This window comes from Mesoplodon bidens, assembly GCF_964165515.1.
Source record: "Mesoplodon bidens genome assembly, chromosome: 11".
NCBI classification, from domain to species: Eukaryota; Metazoa; Chordata; class Mammalia; order Artiodactyla; family Ziphiidae; genus Mesoplodon; species Mesoplodon bidens.
In genome coordinates, this window is record NC_138167.1 from 97867971 (window position 1) to 97881373 (window position 13403).

General features: G+C 35.9%; 1 protein-coding gene across 5 annotated transcripts in view; it reads right to left on the reverse strand.

Annotated features, from left to right (window-relative positions):
• NAV3 (neuron navigator 3) overlaps nucleotides 1-13403 on the reverse strand; it is a 599001-nt gene that overhangs the window by 11015 nt on the left and 574583 nt on the right. For all 5 annotated transcript variants that reach the window (XM_081248291.1, XM_081248290.1, XM_081248289.1 and 2 more), the window contains 7 exons: nucleotides 11718-11813; nucleotides 11270-11438; nucleotides 9879-10114; nucleotides 3452-3606; nucleotides 2336-2407; nucleotides 1558-1754; nucleotides 509-627 (listed from right to left, as the gene is read on the reverse strand). In XM_081248291.1, coding sequence (XP_081104417.1) covers nucleotides 509-627; nucleotides 1558-1754; nucleotides 2336-2407; nucleotides 3452-3606; nucleotides 9879-10114; nucleotides 11270-11438; nucleotides 11718-11813 — 1044 coding nt within the window. The remainder of the gene's footprint in view (nucleotides 1-508; nucleotides 628-1557; nucleotides 1755-2335; nucleotides 2408-3451; nucleotides 3607-9878; nucleotides 10115-11269; nucleotides 11439-11717; nucleotides 11814-13403) is intronic.

The following is a 13403-nucleotide window of genomic DNA, read 5'->3' on the forward strand; positions in this document are numbered from 1 at the left end:
GACCCCTGATCAGGGAACTAAGATCCCACATGCTGCAGGGCAACTAAGCCCATGTGCCACAACTAGAGAGTCCTCATGCTGCAACTAATGACCCTGCGTGCCACAACTAGAGAGAAGCCTGCGCACTGCAACAAAGAGCCCACATGCCGCAACGAAAATCCCGGGTGCTGCAACTAAGACCCAGTGCAGCCAATAAATAAATAAATAAATAAATAAATAAATAAATATTAAAAAAAAAACCAGGTCTGTAAACACCTATGGCAAAAAATTTGGCCTTCAATGTGTACTTGTTAGAATAACTGTGCTTTCTCTTTCTCCTACATATTTATTCTCAGAACAGAAAAAAAGCAGTTTATACTATTTGTTCTTTCAAACTTTACCACTATATTTATATAGCTCATGCCTTTATTTTTCTGCACAAATACTCAGAGAAATGAATTATTTTTGCTTTTAAAGGATGATTTTTTTCACTGTTTTTGAAAACAGTAAAGAAAATTGAGTACTATACCTGCAGACCTTCTCTCACTGCCTCCAGAATATAAGGTACCAAAGAATAGTTCCAGAGATCCATGAACCATACTCTAGAACCTTCTACATCCATGGGGCAAGGAAGGAAAAGTCGAGGACCTGAGAAGAAACAAATAACAAAACATTTTGAAGAACCATTATATGTAGCAATCTATTTAGACACCATTTGGGGGGAATGTTTCTTAGAGGATTCTTAGAAAATTATAATCTTGGCCAGTTTGATTATTATTAAAGTGTGTTTCACTGAAGATCCAATCTCCAGGACCCTACTTTCTTTTTACACTAAAACCTTAATCTAAAACATAACATTTTAGCATTAGGAGAAACCTTAAGGGTCATAATCCAGTCAATCTGCCTCATTTTACAAATGACAAAACTATGCTGGAATGAATTTTCAAATATAAAATATGTCATTATTTGCAGAAGTGGGTCTCTGCCTTGGTCTTCTGATCACAAATATAGAATTGTTCTTTTCAATTTACACTGTGTCTTTAGTGAGTATGTATTTATGATCCACCACAATGGGAAAGGGACATTTTTTTCGTGCAATTTAAGAAGGAATACAAAAACAAACATCTTTATGCCAACTCAAGAAAATAATTCAAACAATTTTGTCTTCATGAAAAATGTAAAACACTTAAATTACCTCTAACTAAAATCTTCTCTCACAACTATATTTGATAAGAGCCATAAACTAATATTTGTTTTTAGCATAAAAAAGGTATTCTAAACAGATACAATTTATTTCAAGTGGTTATCTGATTTTTAGATATTTGTCTATATTAAACTTATTTGATGTCAGTAAAATCTTAGTAAACCAGAGTAGTCAGACAAAATGAATCTAATTAGAAATATTTATACAAAGCTTGGAAGAAGGCAAACTTTCAGAAGGAAAAAAAATGAAAACTTAAATCTTTGGAAGCTTGAAAAACATTAGCTTCACTTGTTATTTTCTGCCCTCCAATCTGGCCGTCTTTACCACGTACTCGTAGTTCCTGGAAAATGGCATATTGCAATTTTGGAACTCACCAATGGTAACATCAGAAGAACTGTGTGTTTCCAAAAAACTGTTGAGATGATGCCATGTCTTAGGAATCCAATCTATAATTTTGACTAGGTCATTATTGCGTATGTTCCTTTCAATTTCCATCTCTATCAGTTTCCTTCGAAGATACCTGCCTAAAAAGCCTTTTACTGGTTCTGTGTGGTTTGCACATAGTACCCACCTACAAAAATAGAGAAAAAAACCAAAAACTCAGAAATCTTTACATAAATTAAACTTTTATATAAATTAAACTTTAAGTCCACAGTGATTCTCTTTCCAATATAAAGTAATAATGTTCCTAATTTAATTGGTGGCCATATGCTAATGATCAAAGGGATGAGGTCTATTAGCATTAGAGCTATACTGTAACTAACTTTTCATCTTGAGCTAAAGAGAAGCTCATGTGCGTCATAGCAGTGAGTGGGCAGGTACAGGCTGAGCACTCTTCTGTAGGAGAATCACAAATCCTGAAATAGGAACCGTCTTCACATTTCTCACACTTAGAAAAACAGTGCTCTACGTTAGCCAGTGACATTGTGAGCAGAAAAAACATTTCTTTTTTCTTCTTTTTGAAAGAAACACTTCTGGTTACAGGTTGAAGATCACAAAATGTCTGCTTGAGAAAGAGTGTCAGAAGAAGTGAGAATTATTTTCACACCCCAGGTCACCACTGGCAGGATTTGTCAATGTACAAATGGAAAAAACAATAACCAAAAGCAAACAGAAAAGAGACAATATGAAAAAAATTCAATTTATCTTCACCTGAAATTGTGATGCAGCTCTAGATTTGGTGATGAAGAAACTCCCTGATTCATTGTTCCAATAATATATGGACTGGGGAAAAAAAAAGAAAATTTACATGTACTAAAGGTAAAAGAGATTAATACATTAAAATTGTCTCAGAAAACAATTTAGATAAATATGGATTTTTCCATTTTAACATTAAGCTGTAAAAGGGTAATTTTGTAGTGTTTGGTTGGAAAATGACAAAGATCACTGAACTGGAAATTAAGATTTGAGGTTCTAATTTCAGATCTGGCATCCTAAGCAAATCATTTTCCCTCTCTAATTCCACGTTTTCTCATCTATGAAATGAAAAGATTAGACAGAATAATCACAGTGATCTCACTCTACTCCAACATCTTATGATTCTTGTGCTTATAATCTAATTCACCAAGTTTTTCTTTTGTTTCATAATTATTTCAAAGGTTCTTAATAACATGAAAGAATTTGTATTCTTGTTTCAATATTTATTTTATGCTGATTAATTTTTAACATTTAAAAAATCTCTAGCAGAGATAACTGGGTTCCTTGCACCATTAAAACTAACATTTATGTTGTTCTTATATGTCCTTTTTTAGAGGCCATACTATAGTGAATCTTAAGTGGGTTTTCAGATTTTTTTTATACCCTACTTTAACCTTTTCTTTCATGTAAATAGTTAAAAATTAGAATCACTAGTGGAGAGAGGTATATCTGAATGTATTAAAATTATTTCTATAGGAAGGCTGAATTTAAACTTTAATATGGACTAAGAGTGAAACAAGAGCTCTATAGCTTCGTTCTAGTTCTTAATTTCCCTGATTCAAACATTCCATCATTGATAATGGTCTCCCAGACTTTCAGCATACCTGTAGAAGTTAACATCATCAAGTAAGTAATGTTGCCATAAAAGTGCCTGGGACACAATTGCTGAATGAATAAATAGATGTTCTAATGAACACATAGAGGTTCTTTGGAAATACGGTATAATAGTAATGAAGGCTTCTCAAATTAATAGCATCCACTATACGTCTTAAAAGGTATAAAGGCACAAGAATGCATATTTGATCACCATTTTTTTCATATCTTATCACTCGAAACATTTCACAAGCATACCATTTGTTGTATTTACAGTTGAGAAAACCATTGAAGATATCACTCAAAGAGCCCACATGATGAAGATTATCAAGAATTATTACAACTGGAAGCTCTACACCGTTATTATCAGCACTGCATTGTTCAGCCAGGTTAGCTAGATATTGTTGCAATTCCTTCAAAAAAAAAAAAGAAAACAAATATGTTAATGAGAAATTTATACCAATGGAAAACAATTCATAGTCTAGAAATGATACATTTTGTCTTCCATCCAAGTTCTTTGATTAAAACTCACAGATCATTCCATTGATATAAAACCTTACTCTACAAAGCAAAAAAACATACAATGTTGAGAGGATACACTTTTAAAGGAAAGAGAAAAGCCAGTACAGGACACCTGAAGTAAATATAAAGCTGTAAACACAAGGACATACTTCTCAGTTGTTTTCTCCCTGGAAGAAAAGTGAAAAAAAAAAAAAAATTCTGGATATGAGCTCATATGATAAACCACAAATACTGAGATTCATTCTTGTTTTTGGTATTACAATGATAAAGATGGATTTTAGCAAACCTTATAATTTCAAGTATAGACTAAATCCAAAATGGCACCCCTAAGTTTCCATTAAGACTTTAAATATTTTAATTTCAATTCATTTCGATGAGGTGCATCTGAAAATACAGCCCTGGGACTCAAATAAAACTGTGGTTGGTTGGTTGGTTGATTTGTTATTTATTTATTATCTGCTTGCAATTGTTGTAATTTATAACAACAGACAAAATGTGTTATATTTCATTGGGTCACTTGACATTAGCATTTAGCATTTATGAAGCTTCTTGGTTCTTTACAGGTATAATTCCTTTCTAATCGCTTTTAATCTAAATATGATAACCAGTTCACTGATTGCTCTCACAGATGGGTAGGCCAGAAATATAATTAGATTTCTTACAATTATCCTAATCAGTAAGAGCATTTCCATAATATTTGCATATTTACAATGACATTTTCAATTTGTACATCTTGAGCAGGGTTAAAAAACAATTTCATGATGGATCTTGAATAATGAATAGAATTCCAAATGATAAGTAGGTAGTTTTTTACTCTTTCAACATAGCTTTAGCAAGCGCCTACTATGTGCCAGGTACTCTGGCACCAAGGATTTAGAGATTACTTCTATATTCAGGCATTAGAGTTGATAGAAAGGCAGGCCAACAAGTAAGTCTCAAGGCAGTGTGATCACTGAAATGCACAAAACACTACAGAAAAACTAAAGAGAGGCATCTAATCCAGATTTAAGGTTCATAGAACAATAGGGTATGAGGGCAGGAGGTATACTTGAAGAATAAAGAGTAAATCGTAAGAGGTGGAAGATACAACTGTGTGATGTGTTGGGAGAAATATTGGTATTCTGCATTTGCAAGAGAAATGGTCCGTGGCAGTAGTGATCTCAATGAAAGGGGAAATCGAAGAGACTTTGAATCCATGCAGAGGAATTTGGATTTTACTATATAAACATGTGCACCATTCGTATGTTGTTGTTTTCCCCAGGGTAGAGAAATTTATTTATCGAAGGAAACATACATGTGAAGGATAGGATGATTAATTAGAAATGGAAAACACATTCAAGATGCTTACTGCCCAGAATAGGTTAGGCATGTATATAGATAACTAAAATTCACAGTGAAAATTAATATGTTACCTCAAAAGAATATACACCAAAGATTTTGTTCAGAGCATGTAAAGATTACTTGTAGCTTCTGGGAAAGACTTTCTGGTGGCAGTATTATTTGCTATTAATCCTTTATTTTAAAGATTAGGTAATACTGTGATGCTTAAAAGTGGAAGAAGAGCTTTCTTCATAGATGGAGAAGAACAAAGGCAGAAACATAAAAAGATGATATCCATGTAGGAAAAACCCAGCAGTATATGTTTTGTGAAAGAGTGGTAAATAAATTGGAAAGGAAAGTTTGCAACCTTGAATGGTTGCTAAGACTACTGGACTTTTCCTACTGACAGTGAAGAAACATTGACTGTTCTGGGGATCTGAGTGATGTAGTCAGAATCATGATTTCAAAGTGTGGTAAGTATATGGCAAAGGAGGAAGAGAAACCAGTCAAGAGATACTGAAATTGCTGAAGCCAAGAGACACTGTGGGACTCAAGAGGAATAGTAGAAGTATGGGAAGATTTTTGACCTAGAGCAGAAAGCAGTGGGGAAACACTGCAGGATTTTAATGTGGTCAGCTTTTAATTATGAAAGAAGAATTATAATGAATAGAAGACATTCTATTTCCATGAGGTGCAAGGATAAAGAGGCAGAGAGAGAAGGGGAATTTAATGCAAGTTGTAAATCAAGCAGTTAGTAAACAGTTGCAATAGTCCAAGTAAGTGACAGAGTGTTTATTTGGGTGGGAGGGTAATGGTAGTAGAGATGGATGAAAGAAGATGGATTTGTGATATATTTTCACAGATACATCACAAATATACAAGAATTGAAATTGGCATTCCTAAACATGTATATTTAGTATGCTAATGAAAACATACTTGTAAGCTAATAGAAATGCCTACCATATGGAAGAGTGGGCACAGCCAATAGTGTCCAATTGGAGCCAATACAAGTTGAAACAAGGGAGTTATCCAGATGAGATCAGAAGTGGGAGGGAACAGAATGTTGGGGATATTTTCATTTACTGGAAGGTAAAGGAAAAACAGTCAGTGAAAGGCACTGAGCAGCAGCTTACTAGAGGGTAGGAAGGAGACAAGGAGAGAATGATAATCATGAAAATCAGAACAATTTCTAGAAAGGGGGGATCAATTGTAGCAATTTAGTATATACGGATCAAAAGAGGGAGAGAGAGGTGGAGGCAGAGGAGGAGGAGGTGGAGGTGAAGGGGGTGGGGGAGGGGGACAAGTTTGAATTGAATTTGGTAAAGAAAAGTCACCGGGTGATTTTGGAAAAGTAGGGCCATTAGATTCTATTGTGGTTCTCTCTCATCTTGAGAAGGGTAGTAGATCCCTTTGGGAATCTAATGAAAGCTATGGACCAGTCACAAGTAGAAACAGGCATACACAAGTAATTTGGTCATACAACTTGAGTTTTCTCAAACCTCTTTGAAATCACTTCCTGATCCCCACTCTAGCTTAATCAGGGTAAAATCTTAGATTGAAGTACTGATACATTAGCATTAGAAGTTTCATGTCCAAGATCTAATCAGGCAGAAAAAAACAGGTATATCTACTAGATGGACATTGATAATGAGACGAATCCCATGCTTTGAAAATATACACAGAACACAGCAGTTATATAAAAACCATTGATCATTGCTATCTCTGATTTTGACTCCAGACACACTCAAAATGAATCTGCCAAGTCCAGCTTTCTGATCTTTTCCCACCTAACATTCCAAGTGGCTTCAGTTGGCCACATATTCTTTACTAAACCCACCTCTAGCCTTCTGGGCCCACCATATCAAATGTCACAAAGTGTAACTGTTTATGTATCCTGTTTTTAATCAAAATATTCCAGCTGGCACCTCGAGGGAGGGCTTGAGGACTGGGAAGAGGAAAAGAATGTAAAATGCAGGGGGAACAAGAACATGAAAAGATTTTTCTCATTTGATGGTTTATTATTGGATTTTTTTGGAATCAGTGAGTGATTTGTGGCTTTGTCTCTTCAGAGCTATCAAAGGCATCACAGAAAGCATGTCAGCAGTTACACAGTTCCATTTCACAGGAAAAGAATTTACTTTATACCTCATTCACCCTTTACTTAAGTAAATCTACACTTGGCAGCATCCTTCCTACAATTCCAACCTGTCATCCCTATTTCTCTATACCACTCTCACATACCATCAACCCCCCGGAAATAAAGTGTGGATTCTCTGACCATTTGGCAAGAATTGGCCAAATTCTCTGGCCATGACTTGGTATCCAACATTACTGACAGCTCATTCAAATCTTACAAACCTAAAGAAACAATAAGCATTTGTTAGTTGTAGTTTGTGCTTTCTTGGTGATGAATGCCATGTGATTTGTCCATGGATTTCTTCCTATTACTGTTTACTAGCATCATTTGTTCTGTTCAAAGGCTGTTGGCAAGCTTTATTTTTCATCAGTTTGTAATAACAAAGATTGAACTGACCTCATAATGGTACAAGTGATTTTATTCAGAAAAAGTAGAAAATAAGAGTGCTGGATATATTTGATCAAATTTTAAAGGACATATAAATTATTATTGACTAAGAATATCTCCAAGTACTAAACATTTTTTTTAACTGAAATAAAAAGAACTTACATATAACAGTATTTTTTGGAGTGATGCAAAGTTTAGAACTAATGTTACGTTACCCTACTCAATTTTAGCATGTCGAATTATATCCAAGTCAATCTATCTGACTCAAAACTTGATTTTAAGTGCTTCTCCAGCTTTATCAAAATGCCTGTTTCCTCTAATAAATCTGTTCTTCTCCTATCTTCCAACCACTTGTTCTTTTCATAACAGATGTAACTTCTAAAGAGCTCTGTCATATCAACACTGAGGGAACCAAAGAGGGCACTGAGGGTAATTAAGACATGTCCGTTCTTTCATCATTGTGGCTGAAAAGAAAACAAACTGTGCTAAAAGCTTTTAAATAAAGCTATGAGGAGACCCAGAATTCACTGCAGGCACTAAAGGTGTAGGCTGAAGCAAACAACTGTGCTCTTCCTGCTTCTGCTTAAAGAAGAGTTCAGGGCTTCCCTGGTGGCGCAGCGGGTGAGAGTCCGCCTGCCGATGCGGGGGACGCGGGTTCGTGCCCCGGTCCGGGAAGATCCCACATGCCGCGGAGCGGCTGGGCCCGTGAGCCACGGCCGCTGAGCCTGCGCGTCCGGAGCCTGTGCTCCGCAACGGGAGAGGCCACAACAGTGAGAGGCCGGCGTACCGCAAAAAAAAAAAAAAAAAAAGAGTTCAATATTCTGCCTCAGGGGCCATGTCTCTCTCTACTTGAAATGAGAATGGGTGATTCAACCACAATCCGAATAGTGTTGAGTTCCAAAGAAACATTCGGATTTCATGTGCTGTATTGAGTCCACATTAAGAGATCCCATCATGCTTTATACACACCTTTGTTCTCCTTGAAAAATACGTATAAGCCGATTTTGAACAAAGATCCGTGTATGTGATGGGGGTGGGTGGTCTGTATGTGTCTGTGTGTATTTGTGTAAGAAACCCTTACAGTAATGGGAACCAAGAGCTATAATTAATAACTGCAGGCAACCCTTACGTGGTGCTTGCTACTTGTACTATTCTCTCCCTCTCCCTGCTTCTTTCTGTCTGTCTGTCTGTCTGTCTCTCTCTCTCTCTCACACACACACACACACAGATACACACCCATTTAGTCCTTACCACAACCCCACTACTTTTTCCCATATTACAGCTGGGAAAACTAAGGCACAAAGAAATTCAACAATCAGCCCTAGGTCCCACAGTTGGTCAGTGATATGGACTTAATGAACTACTCCTTTAAGACATTTTTGTTCACTAAATTAAATGTCTTGTTTATGTCAAGAAACCAGTGGGTTTGGGTTGCTTTTGGGAGTCATGTTTCTTTGCTAAAAATTTGCAGGCCAGAGGTTTCTGTGAGACTGGGTCAGTTTCGATCATCTAACCGGGTTATCTCTGGAAAAACAACATGACCCAGTATCATCTGGATATCTTCAAGGTATTGCTTATAACAGATGTAGTTTCCTAAGAGAAACTTAGGTTGCACTGATTGAGAATGTAAATGAATAACTATAGGCAAAAATAGTCCAGTGTTAGGAATATATCAGGTATCAACTATTTCCTTCTTAGGATTCTTTATTTCACTCTAAATATACGAAAGTCCTGGCTGAGTTTTATAGCCCCTCATGCGTATTTAAGAGCTGAGAGCATTCAGGATGATTATGGTACATTAAACCTTAGTAGATGGTGAAATGGAATATTGTTCAGTTTCCTAAGGTTCCTAAGCAGAAATCCTATAGAAATATGATGTAAACAAATTGCTGCTCCCAGAATTTCTGCTTAGAATATATTAATTACACCCAAATCCCCATTGCTGCAACATCCCAGTTAATTCCTACTTATTTATTATGACCTAGACCAAGTATTGGCTTTTATAAAGCTCTGATTCCTGCAGGAAGAGTCATGGCCTCTTGTTTCTGTGGTATGGACGTCTACGAGGAATCAGACAACGGAGACTCTGTCCTTCTCTTCTGTCCATTCTCAATGCTTGTGAATACCTGATACCTGAAGGTCACTGAGCAGCCTTGTTCAAATTCATGAAATAGGGTTTAGTCATTCACCAGATTCTAGTTTTAGCCGAAGAGCTGGATATGTTTCCATGTACAATACGGAAGTTTCATATAATCTTAAAGCTTAGTTGCTTAAGACACGGATAAATAGCAGCAGTTGTCTTAGGAGTCTGCGACTTACCTTACTAGACTTGTGGTCCACATTAAAAGTGGCAATTGCATCCTCTGTCTTTTTCCTCCCAGACTTGGTTATTACATATTCAGCAAGTTTGTTTGCTAAATAGGTCTTTCCAGTACCACTAGGTCCTGAGAGTATAATTCTGTGATGCTCCATCAACAAGTTAAAGTACCTTTGGGTAATTGGTTTAGGAATCAGCGTATCAAAAACAAAACTGTCCAAACTGTTTTCTTCTACCCCTGAAGGGAGAAACAAAGGGAAGAGTGTGGCTTATTGTTCGACGTAAGCTTGAAATTAAAATATAGTGTCAACTGGCAACTGGGCTTTGTCAGCCATTGGAATGCAGTCCTTGCAAGATACTTTCCTTGACATTTCGATCCCACGTGTGTTGCTATTTTAAGACAGAAAACACCAGTAATAAGGCAGAGTGAACATCCAAATGAAAGCAGGATTTTCCTCTTTGCTTAGACTTCCCTCATCTATTTCATGCTTCTCACTTATGCTTCCACAAAGAGATGGAAGCATTACTATGAATTCTATCATAAAATCCTCCTTCTCTTTGAAGGTGGTAGTTTTGTTAAGAATAAATGTAAAAATTAAAATAAAAAGTATAAAAGTGTGTATGTTCTTCTCTTTTTCTTCCTTTTTCCTCCTTCTCTTTATTTCCCTCTAGCTCTCATTATACATCCCAGCTGTACCACCCCTTAAGCTTTTGAAAAATACAAATATAATAGGTATTTGGCAAGGAATTAAGAAGGAGAGCAACAGTTTCTCCTTTTACTCACCCAATTACCTTAATCATAAAATCAAATATTGACAAATCCCTCTATTAATCCATAGTTTATATAGATGTGTTCTGACACTTTAACATATATGAACAAGGAGTTATGGATACAAGTATACTTTAGATATTCCATTTGCCTAGAATTTGTCACATTATTCAAAGCAAAGAGAATTTCTCATCCCTGATTCTTAACTTCCATTCTCTATCCCCAGTGGGTACTTACTGGGTATACATATTTTAAAATTAAAGGTAAAAGAATGAATATATTACCTTGGAATATGCAACAAACTTTTTGCATCTCCCCTAAATCTAAGATGATAATGGAGAAAATCTAGAAAATTGAAATTCGCTACATCACATTTGTTTTTCTGAGTCTTGGAGAAACTTCAAAATTACACCTCAAAACTCAAAGAATTTCATTTACTTGGATTTTAGTGTTTTTAGTAGGATTTTAGTGTTTTAAATATAAACACAGCTCATATCACATCAAAATGATCAAAGTGGTTAACATAGTTTTCAAATATGAAAATTTGAAGGGAAACTGCAAAAACGAAAAGAAAAGAAATGTTGGTAAAAAAAATACAACTGTGCTTTTCATTTTTATTTTTACCTTTCAGGTTCACAGTGATGATATTATTATCGCCGACAAGGTATCCACAAGGCAGCAGTTCAGGCACTTCTAGGTTATGGGATCTAATTAAATCTCCTATACAGTAGCTGGCAATGCAGTCAGAGCTCAGACCAAGGCTAGTGGATGTATCAATTCGGAACACATATTCCTGAAATGGTATACACAAAAAAAACGAAAGTCAAAACAGAGGTCCAACTCCCCTACAACAAATACAAAACTCATGGGGATGTGAAGCTAGCTATCAAGAATTTTAGAAATGGGTAATATAAGAACAATTAATATCAAACATCATAAAGAGAGAAAACTTTCCTTAATATTTGAAATGGAAGAGAGGAAAAGCAGATATCTCTATGCCATTAAAGCTAAGGGAAGCATCCAAAATGAAACACATTTGAAAATTAATATCAGGATGTCTCACACAACTTACCTTAAAGAGACGTCTAATTACACCATCTAAGACATCCCACTTGGTTTTTCCACTGACACCAATGGATCCTATCAAATATGCCTGAGACTTCTGATCCTAAGTCAGGACAAAATAAAACAAGATAAAATCCAACTGTGTGTCTTTTTTTATTATGATATCTTCTACTAAAAAATATTAATATTAGTGGTGATTAACACTAAAATATATATTAAACCTATGGGTTTTATAATAACAGACATACACAGTGGATTATACAAAATACCCCAACAAACAAACAAACTAACTAACAAAGTAACAGGATAGCAACAAAAACAAGAGAGAAAGAGATTAGATGAAGTGGTATGGTCAAGGAAAACTGATTCGTGACCTGTTCAGTAGAAGGGAAAGGGCCAGGAGAGAACAAGTCTTCCATTTTAATGCAGTGGGTGCATTCCTGAAGAGAAGCAACTTGGTAGGAGGGAAATGGTGATAGAGGTGGAACAGAACTATATCATGAGTCCTAGAGCCTCATCTTAAATGTTTTTGTGATCTTATCTTTGTTAAGTCCAAAACTCAGTTTATTTTTTTATTTAGGTTATCTCTAAAATCCAATCCAGTTTTGAAAAATAAGTTATCCACGGTAGTATGGCATTCACATATTAACAACACAGGTCCCATTTTGAATTTATCAGAAAATTCAATATTTAGAAGAACTTGCCAGGGAATCCTACAGGATTCACTTTGTCAAGCAAAGAACTCCTTTATAATACAAACAATGGCCCAAATTTATCCCTTTTGTAGGATGGGATTTTGAGGAATTTCTACATATATTAGAAAAGTAAGCAATTCAGTTTATAGTCTAACTGAAGCCATTTTTATGTTGACTGGAATGGTTACATGAGATAGGGATCATGACACCAGTATATATAATTAGACAGTTGATATATCACAATCCTGATTCTAGTCACCAACTTGCATAGTCCTTAAGAGGTGGTAGAAAAATAACTGAGTCAGGTGTTAGAAGACATGGATTCTACAACACACAACATCTACCATGTAATTAAGAAATGTGATGTTAGTTCAAGTCGCTTAGCTGGCTCAGAGCCTCAATTTCTTCATCTGCAACATTTAACTTTATAAGGGTAAATGATTATCAGCACTATTTAGATATAACCTGAAGCCAATATCTGTTACAGAAAAAGTTGAGAAATTCACAGCAAACCATTCTTATTTTGTAACAACTGTTATAGACTGCATGTTTGTGTTCCGCCCCAAATTCATATATTAAAGCCTCAACCCCCAATCGATGGTATTTGGAAATGGAGCCAGCAGGAGGCAATAAGAGCTAGATTAGGCCATGAGAGTGGGTCTCTCATCATGGGATTAGTGGCCTTCTAAGCAGGGGAAGTAGGAGAGAGATCTCTTTCTCTCTCCCCAAGTACACCCACTGAGGAAAGGCCAAGTGAGGACACAGGAAGAAGGCAGTCATCTGCAGCCCAAGGAGAGAGCCCTCACCAGGAACCAAATCAGCCAGCACCTTGATCTTGGACTTAATAACTGTGAGAAAATAAATTTCTGTTGTTTAAGCCACCTAATCTATAGTATTTTGTTATGGTAACCCAAGAAGACTAAGACAACTACTTTCCAATGTTCAAAAATACTATCTTTCAGAATTATTTTGAAAAAGAAAACTTGTTTTACAGCGTT